Source organism: Tachyglossus aculeatus, chromosome 2 (assembly GCF_015852505.1).
Source record: "Tachyglossus aculeatus isolate mTacAcu1 chromosome 2, mTacAcu1.pri, whole genome shotgun sequence".
NCBI classification, from domain to species: Eukaryota; Metazoa; Chordata; class Mammalia; order Monotremata; family Tachyglossidae; genus Tachyglossus; species Tachyglossus aculeatus.
Genome location: NC_052067.1, coordinates 71,383,308 through 71,408,804, shown reverse-complemented (window position 1 = coordinate 71,408,804; position 25,497 = coordinate 71,383,308). Strand labels below are relative to the sequence as shown.

The window sequence follows — 25,497 nt, the reverse complement described above, 5'->3', positions numbered from 1 at the left end:
TTTCTCAACTGTAAAATGGGGATTAATTACCTGTTTTCCCTCCTACTTGGACTGTGAGCCCCATATGGGACAGGGATTGTGTCCAGCCTGATTAACTTGTATCTATCCCAGTGCTCAAAAAAGTGCTTATACATAGTAAGTGCTTATCAAATACCGTAAAAGGAAAAAAAAGGTAGTTTCAGGCCGGGAAATGTAAGATAGAATCTATGGTCCCTGAGTGTTTTATCTAATCATCAAACTGACTCTCTTTCAGATCCAACAACGTGATCCCAACAAAGCTCACTGGATTTTACGCCTTGTCAGTGAACAGAATGAGGCAGACACACTGGAAGTGAAGAAAGATACTGAGAGAGCAGATGAAATCAGAGCCATGAAACAAGCATGGGAGTCCGCTGAACCAGGAAGGTCTGTCAAGGTAAAAAAAAAAAATAAAGATGGCTACTTTTAAAATTTAAATCTCATTGAGAGATATGAAGTAGAAGAAATGCATCTGGATCAATGATTTATTTATTTATTGAGCAAAATAGAATTGCTAACAGAATGATCTTTCCCATTTGTGCAAATTGGCTAACAGTGAAAATTACCTTCACAGCATCTCTAGAATACACACATTGCTTTCCATCCCAACTGGTATCATGCTGGTCCAAGCACTTATTGTATCTCTCCGTGACTAGTACACCAGTCTCCTCACCAGCCTCCCTGCCTGCTCTCTCTCCCTACTCTAATAACTTCATTCTGCTGCCCAGATCATCTTCCTAAAGAAGTGTTCAATCCATGTCTCCCCACAGAAGCTCCTTACCATAAGCTTTTAGGCAAAAAATCAGCTAACTGGGGGAGATTCAAGGCAATCAGTTCCCACATGGGGCCCCAGTCCAAGTATGTAAAATACTGGGTATCCCAAGGTTTAAGATGTAACAGACAACATTCCAGATACAGAATGTCAAACAGCAACCCCAGGGGGACTAGAGAGATGACCACAAAATAATTACCAGTTGGTCTGTCTAGCCCAGCTGCCGATAAAGTGAAGTCAGCCCTGTGCGGATCCCAGACAAAACCAGAATTCTCTCCTGGTAAAATTCTGTCCCAAGAAAACTCATTCACTAGACCGTAAGCTTGTCCTCTAGACTGTAAGTTCATGTGGGCAGGGAATGTGTCTGTTTGGAATGTGCCTGTTTGTTATATTGCACTCTCCCAAGAGCTTAGTACAGTGCCCTGCACATAATAAGCACTCAATAAATATGAAAGAATGTGTCTGCCCCACCTTGTCCCAGCCTGGAGTCCTGGTGAATCCAGTGTGAGAGGGGGCAGTGGGTAGGAGAGGACAGCAGATAGCAGCCAAATGCTAACCTATTTGGGGTTCTGCACACATGAGCCAGATGTCCTGGTGAGTGGGTGTCTATGAAAGTGAGAGATTCCCCCACACGTGGGACTTTTTAAGTGGGGTTTGTGTGGAGGGAGGTGAGGCCTCTTCAATGATTTCCCAAGAAGGTTACAGAAAAGAGCTTTAGAATGAAATACAATATTTATATTTATCATGCGAAACCCTTATCTGAAAGGTGAGAATCTTAATATAAAAATTTCCTTTATTGAACACCAGTTCTTCTGGGCAACCACATTAGGCAGGAAGAAGCATTTATGAAGGGAAGACAGTCTGAGCAGGTTTTACTCAGCTTCGCTCAGAGATTCTGTGGTTTTCTTCCAGGTCACATAAAACCATTTGTCTGTGTGCATATCCTAATACCCTGCCATTTCTCCTATCTGCAATTTATTTCCATGTTTGTCTCCCCACTCTAGACTGTAACTACTTGTGGGCACAGAACATTATTATTATTACTACTAATAATAATAATCATATTTATTGAGCACTTACTATGTGAAAAGCACTGTACTAAGTGCTTGGGAAAGTACAATATAACATCAAAGTAAGCGCTCAATAAATACGATTGATGATGATCAAAGACATTCCCTGCCCACAACAAGCTCACAGTCTAGAGAGAAAGATAGAATATGTCTGCTGAGTCTGCTATATTGTATTCCCAGGTACTCAGTACAGTGTTCTGCACACAGTAAGTGCTAAGTACCATTAATTGATTTAGTTCCACCTGCACCATGAGAAGTGGTAGATTATTAAATTAGGGAAAAGAAACTACAAGCTCACTGAAATTTGTTAAAAAGAGGACCAATTTAGATCAACGATGGCATTAAATCATTCAGCTCCCTGCCAGCCCCTAGCGCCTGTGTGTGATGGGGGAAGAGGAGGAAATATCTTAGAAGCACAGCACTTTTATTCATTTTAGTTTTAAATTTGATTAATCTATTGCTTGTGGAAAATACAAACTTTTCAGTAGGTATCAGTAGAAGCTCAGCTATAATAGAATACTCCAAACTCTATCCCCATTTGTACTATTACTTGAATGCAGAGGGATTCAGTTCATCTGACTGGATGAACTCTTTTTTCAGAGTCTGTGGGACCAGGGCAGGATGACCGTGTCATCTGATGCTAGGCAGCATTGCTTCTCCGTGCACAATCTTAAATCAAAGTGTTTATGGTTCCACAAAGACAAAGAATATTTCTGATTTCATTCTGCCTTTTTCCCTATCAGTCAGTTAATCAATGGTATTTACTGAGTGTTTACTGTTTGCAGAGCCTTATACTAAGTGCTTGGGAGAGTACAATACAACAAGATGTGGTAGACACATTTCCTGCCTACAAGGAGCGTACAGTCTAGAGGGGGAGAAAAACAGTAAAATAAATTGTGGATGTGTACATAGGTGCTGTGGGGCTGAGGGTGAGGTCAGTGTCAAGTACTAAGTGCAAGTGCAACACAGGAGGGAAAGGGAGTAGGAGAAATGAGGACTTAGTCACAGAAGGCCTCTTTGAGGAGATGTAATTTTAATAAGGCTTTGAAGGTAGGGAGAGTAGTGATCTGTTATATGTGAAGGAGAGGGAGCTCCACGCCGGAGGGAGGACGCGTGCAAGGGGTTGGTGGCGAGATAGACAAAATGGAGGTCAGTTAGTTAAGTTGCTTTCGAGGAGCAAAGTGTGCGGCCTGCGTTGGGGTAGGAAATCAGCTGGTAACATAGAAGGGGGAAAAGTGATTGTGGGCTTGAAAGTTGATGTTAAGGAATTTCTGTTTGATGTGGAGGTGAATGGGCAACCATTGGAGGTTCTTGAGGAGTGGGGAAGCAGAAAAATGATCTAGGCAACAGAGTGAAGAATGGACTGGACTGGAGAGAGACAGGAGGCAGGGAGGCTAATGCTGTGCATCTGTATATATGTATAAATGTTTGCATATATTTATTACTCTATTTTACTTGTACATATTTATTCTATTTATTTTATTTTGTTAATACGTTTGGTTTTGTTGTCTGTCTCCACCTTCTAGACTGTGAGCCCGCTGTTGGGTAGGGACCGTCTCTATCTGTTGCCAACTTGTACTTCCTAAGCGCTTAGTACAGTGCTCTGCACACAGTAAGCGCTCAATCAATATGATTGATGATGATGATGATGAATATGATAAGTTCTTGGATCAGCATGGTAGCAGTTTGGATGGAGAGGGAAGGATGGATTTTAGCAATATTTTGAAGATAGAACCGACACGGTTTGGTGACAGAGTGAATATGTGGGTTGAGTGAGAGAGATGAGGCAAGACCAATGCCAAGGTTACGGGCTTGTGACATGGAGGTTGGTGTTGCTGCCTACAGTGATGGGAATATCCGAGGGAGGACAGGGATTGGGTGGGGAGACATGGAGTAGGGTCATCAGCTAAGGCACATGCAAAGTTCACAGGGGAGTCAGGCTTCCCTGCGCCTCAGCCCTCACAGTATGTCTTCAACCCATAAAAGGGCTTAGCTGCAGAGGAGCCTGCCGGGCAGTCAGAGGCTGCAGGTCACCTGCAAGGCAGTTCATTCATTCATTCAATCATATTTATTGAGCGCTTACTGTGTGCAGAGCACTGTACTAAGTGCTTGGGAACAGTTGTGTAAGAGGAATCACAGCACTTTCCCCTCAGTGTCTTAGCCCTTCCTTTCAGAGGGATTCCAGGGCAGGAAACCTTTTGCTGCCACTTCCTGAAGGCTCCCTCCAGGCAAAGCCAGGCTCCTCCCTCAGTGGAGCTGTAGACCTCAATCACAAATTTTCCGGGTCCCCATGTATTATGGGGCAAGAGTGGATGGAGGCGGGGAAGAAGGAGAGTGTCTCTAAAAGCCCAACATTTCCAATGAACATGGAGGAGTACCTCTCTGTGAATGAAGCTATGCTCACCTTTGCTTAACTTGGTATTTTATTGCTTGGTAGTTATTAAATGACTGTAGCCATGTTGTTGCTATTTAATTTCCACTCCAATAGCTCATGGCTTTTGTTCTCCAGGCCCAGCAGTCACGCAGACAGTTCATTAATCTCTGCTCCAAGGATACAGCTGCAGAGTCTACCGTGGAGACTCAGTCTTTGGGTGCAACCACTGGATCGAGGGAAAGAGGTACTGACTGTTTCACAGATCAAGTAAATGGCACTGTACAGAAGTGTTCTGGTTTTAAATTAGCTGTGCACTTGAGAGGAAAGTTATACTGAAAAGAAGCAGCATGGTTTAGCATGGTCCAGGGAGTCAGAAGGACTTGGATTCTAATCCCAGCTCCACCGCTTGTCTGCTGTATGACCTTGAGCAAGTCACTTCACTTCTCTGAGCCCTAGTTACCTTATTATAACCAATCAATGGTATTTATTGAGTGCTTACTAAATGTAGAGCACTGTACTAAGTGCTTGGACAGTACAACAGAATTAGCAGTCACAGTCCCTGCTCACAATGAGCTACTCATTATAGCATTATAGCCTCTCCATGAGATGAAGGAACATTTTGGGGATAGGAAAAATAAGAACTACTGGTCCTCACATTGACATGAATAATAATCAGTATGGTATTTGTTAAGCACCTATGTGCCAACCACTGTACTAAGCACTGGGTGGTACAGGATAATTTTGACACAATCCCTCTCCCACCTGGGGCTCACAATCTAAGGGTAAGGGAGAATAGGCATTCAGTTCTATTTTATAGATGAGGAAACTGATACACAGAGAAAGTAGGTGACTTGCCCAAGGTCACACAGCAGGCAAAGTGGCAAGTCTGGGATTAGAACCTAGGACCTCTGACTCCCAAGCCCTTGCTCATTTAGGCCATACTTCTTCTAGGGATGCAAGGGACTTGAACCCCCTCCTGAAGTCAAAAAACAGAAGTCTCTTTCATATTCCAAGAACAAGCCCTTCCTCTGATATAGTGATATGATGATATTTTTCTAGTGGTTTAATGCGAGTTTGTTATACTGAAATGACAATTGTAGCAATTTTTCAATTACTCAGACTCCAAATAAACAAACAAACCACAACCCTCTGTCTTCATTCCTCTTAAACTCACTTTATAGCTGTCCCACCTCCAACCCCTTGCTAACACAGTTCTTCCAGCTTGAAATTTCTTCCTCCCCATCCTTCCACAAATCCAGACCACAGCCATCCCTACATTAAATGACTTCTTGAAGTCCACCTCCTCCAACATGCCTTCCCAGTTTACTCTTAGCAACCAACACATCTCAACCCATTAGCCAAATACCTACATATATCCAATCTCAGCCATTATATACGAAGGTTTAATCAACTGTATATTCAACTATGCATTTTGACTACTCTGTAAATTATTTTTTGTCTGTCTTTTCCATTAAAGTTTAATGAGGAAATTTCTAGACTGTGAGCCCATTGTTGGGTAGGGACCATCTCTATATGTTGCCAACTTGTACTTCCCAAGCACTTAGTACAGTGCTCTGCACACAGTAAGTGCTCAATAAATACAATTGAATGAATGAATGAGGAAATGTGTCACTTGCTTGTTTTGTATTTAGAACAGTGCATTTGCACCCAATGAGCACTCTGTAAATGCTACTACTCCTTCTACTTTAAAATACTTTCTATAAATAGCATTTTGGGCATAGGTACAAGTATAATTAGTATTTTTAAATCCCTTCTACCTAAATTCCATGGTGCTTTATAGTTAAGGCCTCTTTACCCTTTCATTATCTTCCAATCTTACCTGACTACACTTTCATAGCACTTTCTCGCGTTAATGGTCTATATATTTAACAATGATAATGATGATGGTAGTAATAATGACATTTGTTAAGTGCTTACTATGTGCCTGCCAAGCGCTGTAGTAAGAGTTGGAGTAGAAACAAGATAATCAGGTCAGACACAGTCCAGTCCCCCAAGGGCCTGACAATCTAAGGGTAATACAACAGTAGTAGCTACAAGGTAAACACTCAGTATCATGTTGATCAAATCAATTCAATTAATTACTGTTTGTCCATTAGGAAAAGATTGTTAGAAAGTGACTGTGATAAGCCTTTTTATATTTGTTTATTACAGTTGTGTCTTCTACTGCGATCGCGCTTAAACCTCCAACCCCAAAAGCAATTGATACTCATCGGAAAGAGTGGAAACCTCTGGACCTCACTCCATATATTAGGTACTGATTACAGATCACCTTTAAGTCACTGACAATGACGATGTGACATTCTAGGGAAATCTTGATTCTGAAACAAATGCCCAGGACTTGCATGGGCAGTCTCAATCAAAACTGGTGTTTGAGATGAATGATTACCAGCAATATTTCTATCCATGTGTATCAAGCCGGTAGGAATTTATTAGTATTAGCATTTAAGGTGATTTCAAATCTTTATACTTGACTAAATTGAACTGAGCTAGAGTTGCGTTACATCTTGCTTGCTTTCTCATTTTATCAGAAATTGTTTTATTATGATCAGGGAAGAAACAGGGAAGAAACACATCATTTTGAAGTCTTAAACAAAAGGAAAATCTCCTAGCACTTTCTCTCATCCTCTTAATGATATGATAGATCTGTTCCAAGACATGCAAGTCATGTGGTTATTGTAGAATTACACTTGATTCTCAGTAATTGAATTCCATACAGAATAATATTCTAATTAGATTGTATAGTTCCTATGTCACATGGCACTCTAAGAGGTAAGGAGAGCAGGTAATTTAGACTGATTTTGCAGACAAAGAAATTGAGGCCAAGAGAGGGTAAGTGACTTGCCTAAGGCCATGCAGCAGATCAGTGGCAGAGCTGGGACTAGTTCCTGACTCTCACTCCTATGCTCTTTCCTAAACCAAAAGCACAGTAGATGCTGCAAACCCCTGTGCAGTCCCAGCATCATGTCATGTTAATGGCTGTCTCAATGGGAAATAAAGGATAAGGGGATAGATTGTTCAAACATAGTTGAAAGAGTATACAGCTTCTATCGCACCAGGTGAAATTCAAGGAGATTGTAATAAAGAAAATACCTCAGAAAGCTTGTTTTCATTCAGGTTTTAGCCCCATAAAACTTGAACTTGAATGTAACTGAATGCAACCAGTAGAATTCTAGGCCCTAGGCCAACATCTGCCACTAGTCTTCACTCTGCTGTGCTATAACTCAGCTCCCTTTTCTGCTGGAAACTCAATCAGTCAGTAGCATTTATGGAGTACCTACAGTTTGCAGAGCGCTGTTCTATGCAATTGGAAGAGTACAAAAGAGCTAGAAGGATGTGATCCCTGTCCTTAAGGAGCTAGGTCTACCGAGTAGACAAACTAATATAAATTACAAATGGGGGAAGTAGAGTATATAAAATGGGTGTATAAGTGGTACAGGGCATAGAGGGGATGAAGAGGCACTTGAGGGATAGAAGGTGGAGAGATTAGGTATTACTCAAGGATAACTCTGTGGAGAACATGTGACCTCAGAATGTGTTGGAAAATGAGGAGAGCCATGGGTAGGACATGAGCAACAGTTTGGGGGAAGGAGAGATGAGAATAAAGCACAGCCAGTAGGTCAGCTTGGGAGGAATGAATATTGTGAGCTGGAGTGTGGCGGGAAAGGAAAGTGGATGTCAGTCAGCAGTCATATTTATTGAACGCTTACTGTGTGCAGAGCACTGTACTAAGCTCTTGGGAGAGAACAGACATAGTCCCTGTTCACAATGAGCCTAGTCTACAGGTGAGAATACAAGTCTGTTTAATTCAAAGAGTAATAGGTGTAGCTATTGGAGGTTTATGAGGAATGGGGAAATGTGTGCAAATGAAATTTCAGAAAATGATTGGGGCTGCAGAGTAAAGTCTAGACTGGAGGAAGGAGAAGGTAGAAGCAGAGAGATTAACAAGGGGCTGATGCAGGAGTCGAACCAGAATATGATGTAATTTGACCAGCATGGTGGATATATGGATGGAGAAGAAGGGATGGACTGTGGAAATGTAGAGGCAATGTATTCCCATCATAATTTATTTTAATGTCCATCTCCCCCTGAAGACTATAAGCTCCTTGTGGACAGGAATTGTGTCTGCCAACTGTTGTACTGTACTTTCCCAAGTGCTTAGTACAGTGCTCTACAACACAGTAAATGTTCAATAAATATCACTGATTGACTGATTGTGACAAACCGACTGTGGGATTGAAATAGAGGGAGAAGTTAAAGATAACACCAAAGTTGCAGGTTTGAGAGATGGAGTGAATGGTAATGTTTTCAACTGTGATGAATAAATGAGGTGGAGAAAAGGATTGGGAGAGAAGATGAGGCATTCAGTTTTAGTCATCTTGATCTTGATTAAGTTGCCAGTAGTTAAGCCATGTAGAGATAACCTGGAAGCAGAAGGAAGTACAAGTTTTCAGAAAACCTGATCAGGGATAGCAAGAAAAATTTGGAAGGTATCTATAGAGAGATCATAGTTGAAGCCAGTGGGAGTGGATAAGGGAGAAAATATAAATTAAGGAGATAAGGGGACCCAGAAAAGAGCTTTGAGGGGCACCCACAAATAGCGGGAGTGAGGCATAGAAAGAACTAGCAAAAGAGACCAGAAAGGAATGGCCAAAGAGGTATGAGGAGAGAGAGATCTCACTCAAAAAAACTAAGCTTAGAGTTTTCTTAAGAAGGAAGTTGTCTATGATATAAAAGGAAGCCAAGATGTCTAGGAAGATTAGGATAGAATAGTCTGTTAGATTTGGCAAGACAGCAATTGGTGACTTTGGAGAGAGCAGTCTCAGTGCACCCTGACCTTATTCCCTCTCATCTTCTAAAAATTACTTGTTCCCCACTCTTCTCCCATCCTTACTGCCATTTTCAGGCTTTCACTCTCCAATGGCTCCATCCCCAGTGCCTTCAAAAACATTCAAGTCTTCCCCATCCTAAAAAATGCCTTCCCTACCCTTCCAGTTATTGCCCCATATGCCTCCTCCCATTCCTATCCTAAATCCTAGAATTGGTGGTATGCACCCATCTTCATTTACATTCCACCAACTCTCTTCTTGACCCACCTCAGTCATTATGGATTTTTTTTCAAAGGTATTTGTTAAACACAGTCTGTGCCAGTCACTGGACTAATCGCTAGGGCAGATACAAGATGAGGTTGGACACAGTCCATATCCCACATGGGGCTCACAATCGTAATCCCCATCCCCACAGGTGAGATAACTGAAGCACAGAGAAGTTAAGGGGCTTCCCCAAGGTTGCATAGTAGACAAGTGGAGGAGCCAGGATTAAAGCCCAGGCCCTTCTGACCCCCACACCCGTGCTCCATCCACTAGGCCAGGCTGAGAAGCAGCCATCAGTCTATCGACCCCTTCACTCTACTGAGAATGCGCTCTCTAAGGTCACTAATGACTTTCTTATAGCCAAGTGTAAAGGGCTTTATCCTGATCCTCCCAGTCCCTCTGTTGTATATGACATTGTGGGGCAGTCCCTCCTCATCAATAAATTATCTGGCCTTGGTTTTGCTAATGCAATTCTAACCTAGTTCTCCTCCCTAACTGCACTATCTGTGTTCTCATCTGCCTCTCATTCTCTTAAAGCATCTTTCCAGTAAGCCTGTGTTTCTGTGTCCCCGGACTTCCCTCTACATTCACACTCTTGGGAAGCTCATCCACTCACATGGCTTCAGCTACCATATCTATGTGGGTGACTCCCAAACCTCTCTCTGTAGCCCTGACCTCTCATCAGGAGAAGTAGCGTGGCTTAGTGGAAAGAGCCCGGGCTTGGGAGTCAGAGGTCATGGGTTCAAATGCCGACTCCGCTGCTTGTCAGCTGTGTGACTTTGGGCAAGTCACTTAACTGTGACTGTAACTGTGCCTCAGTTACCTCAACTGTAAAATGGGGATTAAGATTGTGAACCCCACATGGGACAACCAGATCATCTTGTATCCTCCCCAGCACTTAGAACATTGCTTTACACATAGTAAGCACTTAAATACCAAAATTATTATTATTAATTATTATTATCTGACTTGCAAATCAGCACCTCTTCTTGCCTCCAGAATATCTCCACTTGGATGTCCCACTAGCATCTCAACTCAATATGCATAAAACTGAAGTACTTTTCATTGTGTCTTCTAAACCCAGCCCTCCTCTTACCCTCCCCATCTCGGGTCAAACACACACATCCTCCCTGCCCCAGAAGTTTACAACCTCGATGCATCCTCAACTCCTTGCAATACTTCAACTCTCACATTCAATCTACTTCTAAATACTGCTGTTTCATCCTACATTGTATCTCCCAGATCCATGCTTTTTTCTCCATCCCAACAACTACCATCCTGATCCAAGCTTAGCCTTAACCTCCTTGCTGGTTGTTGTTATTATTATTAATATTACTATTATTTTTGTAAAGTGCTTACTATGGGTCAAGCACTGTTATAAGTGCTGGGGTAGATACAAGTTAATCATTTATTTATTTATAATAATGTCTGACTCCCCCTCTGATGATGTTGGTATTTGTTGAGTGCTTACTATGTGCCAAACACTATTCTTAGCACTGGGGTAGATACAAGGTAGTCAGGTTGTCTCACTTTGGGGCTCAGTCTTAATCCCCATTTTCCAGGTGAGGTAACTGAATCACAGAGAAGTTAAGTGACTTGCCCAAAGTCACACAGCTGATAAGTGGCAGAGCCAGGATTAGAACCCACAACCTCTGACTCCCAAACCCGGGCTCCTTCCACTAAGCCACGTGGACTGTACACTTGTGCGCAGAGAATGTGTCTGTTTAGTGTTATATTGTACTCTCCCAAGCGCTTAATACAGTGCTCTGGACACAGTAAGCACTCAGTAAATACCATCATCATCAATTGTATTTATTGAGCGCTTACTGTGTGCAGAGCACTGTACTAAGCGCTTGGGAAGTACAAATTGGCAACATATAGAGACAGTCCCTGCCCACCAGTGGGCTCACAGTCTAAAAGGCATACCAATGATTGATAGATTGTTAGTAGGCAGTAAGCTTTAGTCCCCATCATACAGTTAAGGACATTGAGGCACTGAGAGGTTAAGTGACTTGCTTGAATTCACACAGTTAGCACTTGGCAGAGCTCGGATGAGAACCCAGGTCCTCTGATTCCCAGGCCCATTCTCCTTCCACTAGACCATGCTGCTTTTCAAGTGCGGGCAGCTGCACAGCTCCATCTTCTTGGGCATTGTTCGGGTCACATTTCCTCTCTCCTCAAAACCCTTTACAACTTTCATGAGTCCGCCCGTATCAAACACAGAACTCTTCCCAACTGGCTTCAAGGCTCTTCACCAACTTGCCCTATCTTACTTCAAGCATTTGCTCAATCAATGGTATATGCTGTGTGCTTACTGTGAGCAGATTACTATACTAAGCCCTTGGGAGAGTACCGTATAACAAAGTTGGTAGATACGTTCCCTGCCCACAATAAGCTTGCCGACTGGGGGGCGGAGGGCAGACATGAATATAAATAATTCATAATTTATAATTATTAGATGTGTACATGAGTGCTGTATGGCTGAGGATGGGGTAAATATCAAATGCCTAAAGGGGCAGATGCAAGTGCAAGTTACTCATCTTCTGTCTTCCCCCATTACTCCACAGCTCACACTCTTCATTCCTCCCAAGCCAACCTATTTTGTGTTTAATCTCATCCTCAAGTCTCACCTACATTCCTTCACCCACACTGTTCCAGCACCTTGGAACTCCCACTGTCCCTCCCCAAATCCCACAGACTACAGCTCTCTCCCTAGTTAAAACATTCCTAAAAGCCCACTTTCTCCAGTAAGCCTTCCTTCATTAATTCCCAGCATCTTAAAGTTGAATAAATCCATCAACCGTCTTTTACATTTGTCAAGTTATTTAGACCAATCCTCAGCATTGTCATATAAACATTTATTAAACTGTACATTCAGTTTATTTTCTTGCCTACTCTACTTACATATATATTTTTATATCTATCTGCCCTATTAGAGTACAAATGGTCTGTGGGTAGGGATCTTGTCGCTTCTTTGTTTTGTACTTCCCGAGCACTTGGTACAATGCTTTGCACCAAGTGGTTCTTCAATAAATCCTACCACTACTTGTTTCTCTGATATTTCTTTGATAGTTCTTTGGTACTTTTCAGTAATAATTAGCAACTTACTGTACTGCATAAATCGGTTTCCAGTGAACACTGAACTTTTAAAACTGCAAACAGCTCTGACTGCATTGTCAATGAAAGGCTAATAGCAGGGTTTCCACAATATCCAATCATTTTCCTGAACCAGAATTTCCAATTTACCACCACGTATAGGAAGTAGGATCCTCTCTTCTTCCAATTCAAGCAACAAAAAATCATATTGAGCAGAAATAATGAAACTTTTTTTGATGTTTCACACAAGGCAAACAACCTCCAAGCCCGTCCTCCGGACTGAATCTTTAATCCAGCAGCAAGCAATGCAAAAAGCAGAAGAAATCCGACAGTTTCGCCAATATCGAGACAAGGTCCTTGAGCAAAGGGAATATGAGCAGGCAGCCCGCAATCAATTAAAGGAAAACGTCCTGGAAATGTACGAGGATCTGCAGGTAACACTGCACCACGCTTGCAAATCTCAAGTATACCCCAACTTTTGTTTAAACATTGAGTTTTCCTCATTTAATTTTCCTTTTGCATGATATAATTTCATTTATTTTTTTCCATAAACAGTCATGCTGAGCTTTCAGTAATGCACATGTACTCAAGGATTCCTCTCCAGGTTATTCTTGGAATGACTGTGTTCAACTGATGGATGTATCACATAGTAAAGGTCCACAGAGGGTAAGGAAGGCTTTGGTTTAGCACAGTCAAACCCTGGTTGGCTCAAATACATCTAATCACCACAGCAGTCAGAACTGTGTAAACTGACAAACTGCATGGGCCCAATCAATCAATCATATTTATTGAGCGCTTACTGTGTGCAAAGCACTATACTAAGCGCTTGGGAAGTACCATGACCCACTGAGACTCACAAGCACTGAGAGGACACACACCCAAGTGCTTAGTACAGTGCTCTGCACACAGTAAAAACGTAATGAGTGATTGATTGATTCATTGACACCCTGCCAAATAAACCCTGACACGGGCCCTCCACAGCATCTAGACCACAGAGAAGTTTCCACAGGAGCTTAAAGGAGCCACTTATGGCCTCGGATCATTCCACTTCCCCCACTCCCAGGGCCCACGTCCCTTCCCTCCTGGCATAGGGGCAGTGGATGAAGCAGGGCCCATGACTCTGGACCTTTGGGACACTGCTGTTGCTCCTTCTGGGGTCAGCAAGCAGTAGGTTTGGGTGAGTTTTGATGTTTCCAAGTCAGTATTTTTTGTCTTTCCCCCTAAATATTAAATTCTTTCTGAGTAGGAAATGTCTTCTGATGTGTTTTTTGTATACTTCAAGGTGCCTAATGCAATGCTATGCACAAAGTAAGGCCTATGCTAAGTATTTTTGATATGCAGATATCATTGACTGCACGCACCCAGAGTCCCACGGTGGCTTGAGGTAAAAGCTTGGGAACACCAACTGCATAAGTAGTGCAGAGGACAGTGCTCTGCACACAGTAAGCGCTCAATAAATATGATTGATTGATTGATTGACAGCACCAGAACTTTACAAGACTTTCCGAGGCCTCTAAAAGCACTTGAGACCATCTGGAGATGTGGACTCTGGGATAGAGGAAATGCTTTACAGACACAACACTGCAGAGCATCTAATAATATGCCATCATAGCTAAAAACTGGAAGGCAGCTGTGCCAATCAGACCAGCATACCGCACCACAATAAATAAAGGAGGGGCTCTTTTTGAACAAAAGCTTTGAGGGAATTGTGAGACAGGCAGACACAGAAACAGCACCAGCTGCTATAAACCAGAATCTTAGCACAGAACAACTCCTGTGCTGCACAATGTGATTGGGACTGAAGATCCCTCATTCATCTTTTCATTCACACAAGCACCCATCATTAAGCATCACTGAAGCATCACTGATTGTATTCTCCCAGACTCTTAGAACTCTGTGATCTGTAAACGGTACCACTGATTAATTAGCACTGTATTAGAATACAAAGGACAACAACATAAATATGTACATGACATGAAATGTTATTAATCCATTAGGAAGGCCGCAGCTGAAGTGGTCATCGTGGCTCTGACTTTTAGACATCGAGCTGCAAGAAGGCTGAAAATCTCCACTTCCTACTCGAGTAGCTTACAACTTTAATTTTCCGTTCATCTCTGTCTGTATATATGTATATATGTTTGTACATATTTATTACTTTATTTATTTTATTTGTACATATTTATTCTAATTATTTTATTTTGTTAATATGTTTTGTTTTGTTCTCTGGCTCCCCCTTCTAGACTGTGAGACCACTGTTGGGTAGGGACCGTCTCTATATGTTGCCAACTTGTACTTCCCAAGCTCTTAGTATAGTGCTCCGCACACAGTATAAGCGCTCAATAAATACGATTGAATGCATGAATGAATGTCCTTGTCTTCTATGTTGATTTTGTGTTTTTACTGTTTCATTTTTTTCCTTATTTATCTGTCCCCAGTTCCCTTTCCTCCTTTATTCTTAACTCATGAGCCCTTTGAGGATTAGGGACTCTGTTTCTCACCTGTGTATTGTTTCTCAGCACTTTGTACAGTGATCTGCCTACAGTACGCCCTTAATAAAGACAATCACTACTACATTTCTAGAATTGAGCACCCACTGGGTACATTACATTTAACTAAGCACTTGGGAAATACCAAACAAGTAAACATCATGGTCTAGTGGAAAGACCATGGGCCTGAGGGTCCGAGGACCTGGATTTTAACCCCTAATCTGCCAGCTTGCTCTGTGAATTTGGACAGCACAACTTCTCTGTGCCTCAATTTTCCTGTTCTCCCTCCTACTTAGATTGTGAGCCTCATACGAGACAGTGACTGTGTCCAACCCAATACACTTGTATGTACTCCAGCACTTATAGTTTTTTATTTATAATAAGTGCTTAACAAATGCCACAAAAAAGTGGCACAATCACTACCCATAGGTAACCTATACTCTAATGGGGAAGATAGACATAAAGTATTTACAAATAGGGCAATCAAAATAAGTGACTGAATGTATAATTGAATGAATGTGTATATCAATCAATCAATCAATCAATCGTATTTATTGAGCGCTTACTGTGTGCAGAGCACTGTACTAAGCGCTAGGGAAGTACAAGTATACATAAGGTGCTGAGGGTGAATATAAGTACATAAGGGCTATATATAGTGGATGGGTTTATATAATTTGAGGTGTTGGGAGGAGGTGTTGGAGGGGGAAGACTTTGAATATTGGGACTGTGTAGAAGGTTCCATGCCAGAGGAACAGTATGAGCATGGAGATGGAGAGGGAATCAATCAATAAATCATATTTATTGAGTGCCTCAATAAATAAATCATATTTATTGAGCACCTACTGTATGCCAAGCACTGTACCAAGTTCTTGGGAGAGTACAATACAACAGAATTAGCAGGCAAATTCCCTACCTTACAGTCAAGAGGGAAGAGTCAAGAATGAGAAATAGCTAGAAGATTCACTTGGGAAAAGTGAAGAGAGTTAGGTGGAGAATAGCAGGTGAAGAGAGCAGATAGGTAAAGTTGAGAGTCTCGGATGCAATTGTAGAAGGGTTGGTTTGGGATGCAGTAGAAACACGGGGACACAGGGAAAGTTTTGTGTGCCAAACAAAGCTTCAAGAATTGACCCTTGCAACATGAAAAATAAACTGGAGAAGGGAGAGGCTGGAAGCTGGAAAACCGGTGATGAGGCTGGGTAAGCAAGGAGGCTGATAAGATTAGAGCTTGTATGACAGTGGTAGCCATTTAGGTGGAGAGGAAGGCCAGGTTGCAGGAGATGCTGCTGAAGGAAGAACCAGCAGGATTTTTCAGTAGATTGCATGTGAGAATTGAAAGATAGTGAGAGGTTCAGAATAACATAGAGGATACAAGCTTCTAGGACAAGGAGGATGGTGGTGTTACTGACTGAAAGAGAAAAGTGAGAGAGTAGAATTTAGGAGGAAAGGTGAGTAGTTCAAGATGGCCTGCTAGTAATGGCCTTGAAATTAGTTACCGGAAGCAGCCTAGTGGAAAGAGCATGGGATAGAGACAGGAGGAGGCTTGGGTTATGATCCCAGCCCTGTCACTGGCTTGCTCTCTGACCCTGGACAAGTCACTTAGACTCTCTGGACCTCAGTTCTCTAATCTGTAAAATGGGGGTAATACCTGCTCTCCCTACCTCTTAGCTTTTGCTCCTCAAGTAGAACAAGCACTGTGTATGATTCCCCTCGTCCCACTCTCCATCCCCCCATCTTACCTCCTTCCCTTCCCCACAGCACCTGTATATATGTATATATGTTTGTACATATTTATTACTCTATTTATTTATTTATTTTACTTGTTTTGTTATTATGTTTGGTTTTGTTCTCTGTCTCCCCCCTTTTAGACTGTGAGCCCACTGTTGGGTAGGGACTGTCTCTATATGTTGCCAATTTGTACTTCCCATGCGCTTAGTACAGTGCTCTGCACACAGTAAGCGCTCAATAAATACGATTGATGATGATGATGATGTAAGCCCCTCTAGACTGTAAGCTCGTTGTGGGCAGGGAATGTGTCTGTGTATTGTTGTACTGTACTCTCCCCAGCACTTAGTATAGTACAACTTTGCACATATTAAACGATCAATAAATACAATTGAATGAATAATCTTGTACCGATCTACTCATTGTGTATCGCTGTCACTTCTGTCTCCAACCCTTAGTCATGCTCTCCCATCTGTCTGGAATTCTCTTCCCCTACCTCTCTGACAGGCCACCACTCTACCCATCTTCAGAGTCCTGCTAAAATCACATCCCCTCCAGGAATCCTTCCCTGATAAATCTCTCATCATTTCCATGCTGTTTTGCCTACTTACTTGAGTCCTCACCCACCATGCACTTAGGCACTCTTCCCATACCTGCAGCATTTATTATTATATGTTCTTCCCCTTCCTTGTAATTTCTTTTAATGTCTATCCCTTCTCTATACTTGAGGCCAGGAATTGGGTCTACTTACTTTGTTGCACTCTCCCAAGCACTTAATACAGCATTCTGCACATAGTAAGTAGCAGTAAGTTTCCACTGATTGTACTTACTCTGGGGCTTAGCACAGTGCTTGGCGCAATTAAGCACCTAATAAATACCATCCCTAATATTCATTCATTCATTCAATCATGTTTATTGAGTGCTTACTGTGTGCAAAGCACTGTACTAAGCACTTGGGAGAGTACAGTTTAGCAACGGACATATTCTCTGCCCACAAGTTCGCAGTCTTGAGGGGGAGACAGAAATTAATAAACATAAATAAATAAATTACCAATATATACAGATATATACAAATGTTTTGTAGGGATGGGAGGGAAGGTGAATGAAGGGAGCAAGTCAGGGCTACTCAGAAGGGAGTGGGATAAGAAGAGAGGAGGGCTTAGTAAGGGGAGGCTTCTTGGAGGAGATGTGCCTTCAATACGATTCTGAAGTGAGAGATATGAGGTTTAATCTGTCTTATATGAGGAGGGAATGTGTTCCAGGCAGGGGTAGGATGTGGGCGAGAGGTGAGTGGCAAGATAGATGAGATCTAGGTACAGTGAGAAGGTTAATATTATAGGAACAAAGTGTGTGGGTTGGGTTGTAGTAGTAGAGTAGCAAGGTGAGGTAGGAGGGGGCAAGGTGATAAAGTGCTTTAAATCCAATGGTGAGGAGTTTTTGTATGATGCAGAAGAGGATAAACACCTCTCAGGGTAACAATTTTTTTGGCATTTTTATTATTATTAGGTTGAGAAAATAGGAAGCACAATTGTTTTGGTAAGAGTGCATAATCTGCCTGGATTTTCTTCTCTTAGCACTTGCACTTTTGTGGTTTGGGGATTTTTAAATCTAGTGTTCATAATCATTTTAACTTTAATGTTATAAGTAACATAATTGTATGTGGCAGAAATTGGGCTCTTAACAGTCATCCTGCCTTATTTCTTTCTCACTGTAAGCCAAAGTTGGGAACATGTAACTTTGAAAGCTGTCAACAACTGTTTGTGCAACAAGGTACATTTTAAAATTGGTGAAATTTTACAATTTTTAAAAGAGATTTAGGAATATTCAAGGAGGAGTGGGGAAACATGGTCTGGACGTTTATGAAAGAAAACGATCCAGGCAGCAGAATGGAGTGTGGACTGGAGTCAGGAGTGACGGGGGCAGGAGGGCAGCCTCCTAGCTGAAGCTGATACAATAATCAAGGTGGGATAGGATCATCATCATCATCAATCGTATTTATTGAGCGCTTACTGTGTGCAGAGCACTGTACTAAGCACTTGGGAAGTACAAGTTGGATAAGATAAGGGCTTGAATTAATGTGACAACAGTTGGAGAGGAAGGAGCAGATTTTAGCGATAAGGGGTGGATTTCAGTGGATTTTAACTTACCAAATGTTGTTTGAGAAATATAAATCTAAAACACTTCAGTCATCATAATTGTTTGATCAATCAAATTCAGTCCTTATGGAGGGCAAAATTTCCTACATCCCTGTCCCCTCTCCAAGAGTCCATTTGCCCGTGGGGCAGCAGGACTGGGTGGGAAGTGGATGGGAAACAGGACAGGGGAAGCAGCGGTATTCTGGTTAGAAATTATTTTTTAATTTCAGCCGCTGGCACAGCTGAATTGGGGCTACACTACTACTAGTGCAGAATGCTCTCTCAAGCATTCTCCCCAACGCTGGGCTTCAACATGCTACTACTTCTCCATAGGGCTCTGAACTGCACACAGGATTATACGGTATAATACAAATGAATGGGACAGGAGAAGGGGCAAGTGTTAAAATAGAGGATCCAGGTGGGATATTGGACCAAGACAATCAATCGATCCTAGAGTCTGGATACCATTAGGGAACAGGCAAATGGACCGGTGTCCTTTTCATGCATTCATTCCCTGCATTCTTTCTATAGGAATCCCTTGATGAAGCCCGAGCAAGGGTTTTCACTGCTCGAGAGTCTTACAGAAGTAAGCTTCTTGAAGCTGAGCTCAAAAAACAAGAAGTACTGGCAGCTGAAGAAGCAGCACTTCAAGCAGAGCAGGAGAGGAAGAGCCCAGATGCTCAGAGAAAAAAGCAAGGAAAAGGCTCAGGAAAGAAAAAGTAACTCTGTCAATGCAACCATTGTCCTTACTCGGAAGAGGATAGGGTAACAATTTTTTGGCATTTTTATTATTATTAGGTTGAGAAAATAGAAAGCACAATTGTTTTTGTAAGAGTGCATAATCTGCCTGGATTTTCTTCTCTTAGCATTTGCATTTTTGTGGTTTGGGGATTTTTAAATGTAGTGTTCATAATCATTTTAACTCTAATGTTATAAGTAACATAATTGTATGTGGCAGAAATTGGGCTCTTAACAGTCATCCTGCCTTATTTCTTTCTCACTGTAAGCCAAAGTTGGGAACATGTAACTTTGAAAGCTGTCAACAACTGTTTGTGCAACAAGGTAAATTTTAAAGTTGGTGAAAGTTTACAATTTTTTAAAGAGATTTAGGAATATTCAAGAAATAATATTCAATTTTATGGAAATTTCTCTAAAAATTCAATTAAATATTTATGCACATCTATCCATGAGAATCTGATTAAGTGCATTGGGTAAAAGCCTCCATTTTGTGAAGGGGCAGGATGGTTGTTGGAAATCAACACTGCATCTTGTGGGCCTTCACAAGAGCAAAGAAAAGTGTCTCCTCTCACTTTACACTGGGAATATAGGACCAGATTCATTCAGTCATTGATTCAATCATATTTATTGAGCGCTTACTGTGTGCAGAGCACTGTACTAAGCGCTTGGGAAGTACAAGTTGGCAACATATAGAGACGGTCCCTACCCAACAGTGGGCTCACAGTCTAGAATGACCTAGCCATGTATCTTCAGGGTAAGTAATACAAGGCAACTTGGCTGAGCACTGTAGAGGACAAAGCTGCAGGGAGAGGGAAAGGAAGACAGAAACCTTTTTTTTTTTTTTTTGTAATGGTATTTTTTAAACACTTACTATGCGCCAAGCACATAGTAGATACAAGGTTGGACACAATCCATCCCACATAGGGCTCACAGTCCTAAACCCCTGTTTCACAGATGAGGGAACTGAGTCACAGAGAAGTTAAGTGACTTGCCCAAGATCACACAGCAGACAAGCGGTGGAGCCAGGATAAGAACCATGTCCTCTGACTCCTAGGGCCCTGCTCGTTCCCCTAAGTTTGCAGTAGCTATGATTCTGTTAAGTTAGGGTCTGCCACCCCCAGATGCTGGTGGTGTGTCCTGTTTCCCCACGTTTCTGCTGGAGAGGGAATTACAGGCCCTCCCTAAAACTTCTGTTTGAAAGGCTGTGGCAGAAGTCAAACCCAGACAGTGAACCTTAGCTGGAATCCAGGGCTGTCATCAGCAGTCAGTGTAATCTGAGGCCAAAATTCAAGTGCCACTGTTCCTGCACAACATAACCTTAACATATGATGCATGCAGAGCGAGGCAAAATGGTGATTTTCCAAAAATTAGTCGCTCTCCCCACAGCCACTCTAACCCTACCCCAAGCCCCTGCTTTGGTTCTACAGAGAAAGTGATGCTTAGGACCTAGTTGGGCTCCTTCTAAAGCAGTAGCTCCGGCCTCTGAGGCCGTCATACTGGGTCTCCTTCTCCCTTCCTCCCTTACCCCCTCATCTGCAACCCATTGGTCTCTGTTACCTGTTGTGCACTGGGAACAGAGGCAGAGTCCGGACCATGAGCTCTGGACCATGGGTACAGAGGCTGTGGGTGGTAAATCCACCATCCATGCTCTCTCTCCAACCACAGGGACCAGACCATTCATTCATTCATTCAATAGTATTTATTGAGCACTTACTGTGTACACAGCACTGTACCAAGTGCCTGGGAAGTACAAGTCGGTAACATATAGAGACGGTCCCTACCCAACAATGGGCTCACAGTCTAGAAGGGGAAGACAGACAACAAAACAAAAGATGTAGACAGGTGTCAAGACCAGAGTGGGATGGGGGAGGGCGACAGTGGACCCTTCTCCTAGAACCCTGAGCCACAGAATTTCATCAGCCAACACTGCCACTTATGACCTTATTCATACCCATCCTTTCATTCATTCATTCAATCGTATTTATTGAGTGCTTACTGTGTGCAGAGCACTGTAGACATGTAGACAGGTGTAGACATGTTCTCAATCATTTGGATTAGTTGGAAATGTTCTATTGTACTCTCCCCATTAATTCCTTGTGGGCAGGCAATGTGTCACTTCTTTATTCTGCCTTTCCTGATGTTCATCACAACATCGCTAAAATCTGCCCTTTCCTCTCCATCCAAACTGCTACCACATTATTCCAAGCACTTACCCTATCCCACCATGATTACTGTATCAGCCTCCTTGCTGACCTCCATGCCCCCTTTCTTTCCCCACTCCAGTCCATACTTCACCCTGCTGTGTGGTTCATTTTTCCACAAAAGCATTCCATTCATGTTTCCCCACTCTTCAAGAACCTCTAGTGATTGCCCATCCTCCTCCACATCAAGCAGAAACTCCTTACCATTGGCTTTACCATCTTGCCCCCGCCTACCTCACCTCACTATTTTCGTACTACAACCTAGCCCACACACGTCACTCTTCTAATGCTAACCTTCTCACTGTACCTTGATTTTGTCTGTCTCACTCCCCAACCTCTAGTCCACATCCTGTCTCTGGCCTGGAACACCCTCCCTCTTCATATGCGACAGACAATTACTCTCCCCAACTTCCAAACCTTATTGAAAGCACATCTCCTCCAAGAGGCCTTCCCTGACTAAGCCCGCTTTTTGCCTTCCTTCTGTGTTGGCCTAACTTGCTCCTTTTATTCATCCCCACCTCCCAGCCCCACATCACTTATGTACAGATCTGTAATTGTATTTATTTATATCAATGTCTCTCTCCCCCTCTAGCTGTAAGCTCACTGTGGGCAGGGAATGTGTCTGTTATAGTGTTATATTGTATTCTCCCTAGCATGCACACAGTAAGCACCCAATAAATACAATTGACTGACTCCTACATAGCCTGTGAGCCCCTTGCAGAACAGGGACTGTGTCCAACCTAATCAACTTGTATCTACCCCAGCATTTAGAATAGTGTTTGATACACAGTAAGCATGTAACAAATACTATTAAAAAAAATTAAGCCAAATTGCCTGCATTGTTTCTTAAGGTTTGGATCAATCAACTATTTGTATTCATTAGGTGCTTACTGTGTGCAGAGCATTGTACTAAGCACTTGGGAGAATACAATATAACAGAGTTGGTAGACACATTCTCTGCCCACAAGGAGCTTACAGTCGAGGGGCAGAAACTAAAATAAATTACAAATGTGTACGTAAGTGCCATAGGGCTGAGGATGAGGTGAATGAAAGGTACAAATCTAAATGCAAGTGGGAGGGGACACAGAAGGAGAGGAAGTAAGGGAAATGAGGGCTGATTTGGAGAAGACCTCTTAGAAGAGATGTAATTTTAATAAGGCTTTGGATGAATAAAAATCAATCAATGGCATCTATTGAACTCTTACCGCATTTAGATCACTGTACTTAGCACTTAGGAAAGTACAGTGAAACACAGTTGGTACATGCAACCCCTACCTACAGAGAGCTTACATCCACAAGGGAAGACAGATGTTAAAATACATTTCAGAAAGGGGAATAGGATACATACATAAGTGCTCTGCGCCTGGGATACTAATGTACTTAAGGGGGGCACAGTTAAATGCTTGGTCGATGCAGAGGGGAGGGCAAATGGGGAAATAAAAGCTTTCATTAAGGTAGTTTTAAGCTATGTGCCAAGCACTTATGCTAAACCCTGGGGTAGATAAAAGTTAATCAGATTGGACCTGATCCATTTCCCACATGGTGGCCCACAGAAGGATTATGTAGGAGAGAATAGGATTTAATTTCCATTTTATAGCTAAAGTAACTGAGGCACAGAGAAGTCCAGTGACTTGCCCAAGTTCACACAGCAGACATGGTAGAGCCAGTATTAGAACCCCGAGCCTCTGTCTCCTAGGCCTATCCTCTATCCACTAAGCCATGCTGCTTCTCTATGTAAGAGCTTAGTCAGGGCTGGCTGGTATTTAGCCCAGTGATTAATTGTTATTATTAGCCGAACAACAATTGTTCAATTAATTTCAGGTACTTTAAATTCTTCCTTGAGCCCTGACATCACCTGGTTTTTCAGCCAGATGGCAAACAGGGACAGAACTGGTGAGAGAAGAACAGATGAGTTTGTTTCTCCAGTTTCTGGGAAAGGTGAATTTATCTGGCTCACACTGATAAAGCTTTTTACTGAATAGCAATGAGCATTCTCATGTTTTTTTTTCTAATTTTGATTTCATTCTGCAGCCCAAACACCTGTTGCCTCAGACTATAAAACAGATTTTATTTCATTAGGTTAAGTTACTTTCAATCACATATACATTTTTTTCATACAATTTTCATTAGATACTCAATATCTGATGTAAGGGTAAGAGCTTCAGGATAAACAAAATGTGTTTTGCACGTTTTAAGATATGTTATAGATGGCAGCATTTCACCACAAAATGTTTGTCTTCTGAAAATGAACATACAATATTACTTGCATCATTGTTCCACTTTTTTTACAGATTTTGTAACATTGAAACAGGGCTGAGGCTATTATATGGGTCCTATAAAAATTAAATCTAGCACTTAGGGAAGTAATAAAAAAAGTAAAAAAGTGGCAGAAAGGTAAGAAAAAGATCACTGCATCTCTTCCTTCTGTTGCACTCTCCCAAGTGTGGCATGCAATAGTATTCAGTAAATTAACTCATCCTCCTCCGTTCTCCTTTCTCTTTGGAGTAGTGAGCAATACATGTGGCTCTCTATGAAGAACCCCCAGTCGCACACTGCACGCATGTCTCTGCTGCGTTATTGCATCCCAACCCCTCTGCTCCTCCTCCTCCCCTGGCATGCACCTCTGTTACTGTTTAGAATTATGTGGTTCAAAAACAAATATTTCATTTCCTTCTCAAAAATGAGGGTATGGCCACTGGGGTCTATAAGCTTCTTTCAATCGATTGATGATATGTACTGAGCGTTTACTGTGTGCAGAGCACTGTACTAGGTGGTTGGGAAGGTACAATATAGAATTGGTAGACATGATCACTTCCCAGAAAGAGCTTACAGTCTTCAGGGACATTACAGTCTACAGTCCCTTGAGGGCAGGGATTGCATCTAGAAACTCGATTGTACTATATTCATCCCAGCACTTGGTACAGTGCTCTGCATAAAGTAGTGCTCTGCATAAAATGCTCAGTAAATAATATTGATTCATTAATTGAGAATAAATACGGTATTAAACACAACCCTCCTTACCAGTGTGTGATTTTCCTAATTTGGGCCTGTTCTGAGCATACCCCAACCCGGAAATAGAAGCCCAAGCTTTCAATGGGGACAAAAAGCAACAAGCAGCAGGCAATTGCAAGAGAGCAACCCATTTCCCTGGACCAATACCAATTCTGAAAAATTTGTGGGTTTTTTCACCTCCCTTAAGGAACCTCAAAATTCTAGGACCATAGGACAGCCTATACGCAGAGGATAGGCCAATTTAGATAAATGTGTATGAACCCATACAATATGAAAGCAAAGTGGCGAAGGGATTAGGGTGGGTTCAAAGACATTGGTATTGCATAGGGATCATAGGCTGATTAATCCAAGAAAAGATGAGTTTTAGTAGTTTAAGATCTAAATTCACTTGTTACTCCATTCTGACTTATATATTCTTTTCCATTACATGCGAGCACATTGCAAACACATTTCACCTTAGTCAAAACGAAGACAATTCTGATTATTGTGATTTCAAGGTAAATAATTCAAGACCTCTTTACCTTTTTTCACACAATGGCAAAGAGAAAAAGGAAGCTTTGCTAATACTATTTTCTTTCATGTTATGGACTGTATACTTTGTTATAATCTTGGGGTATTCAGTAATCAGTCAGTGGTATTTATTGAGGTTTTATTGTATTCAGAGCACAGTACTAAGTGCTTTGGAGAGTACAATACAACAAGAATCAAAGATTGGAAACTGGTCTTCAGGACAGCTTTGGTAAAGATCAAAATGTAGGCACA

The 25,497-nt window shown here is 42.0% G+C and overlaps 1 protein-coding gene across 1 annotated transcript in view; it reads left to right on the top strand.

Moving 5' to 3' along the window:
* The window catches only part of ADGB (androglobin), a 178,836-nt gene extending 158,881 nt beyond the window's left edge, over positions 1-19,955 (top strand). Inside the window, exons 31-35 of the mRNA XM_038768913.1 lie at positions 254-415; positions 4,370-4,478; positions 6,407-6,506; positions 12,692-12,875; positions 19,316-19,955. Coding sequence (XP_038624841.1) covers positions 254-415; positions 4,370-4,478; positions 6,407-6,506; positions 12,692-12,875; positions 19,316-19,507 — 747 coding nt within the window. The 3' untranslated portion in view covers positions 19,508-19,955. The remainder of the gene's footprint in view (positions 1-253; positions 416-4,369; positions 4,479-6,406; positions 6,507-12,691; positions 12,876-19,315) is intronic.
* The last annotated feature ends 5,542 nt before the right edge of the window (positions 19,956-25,497 follow it).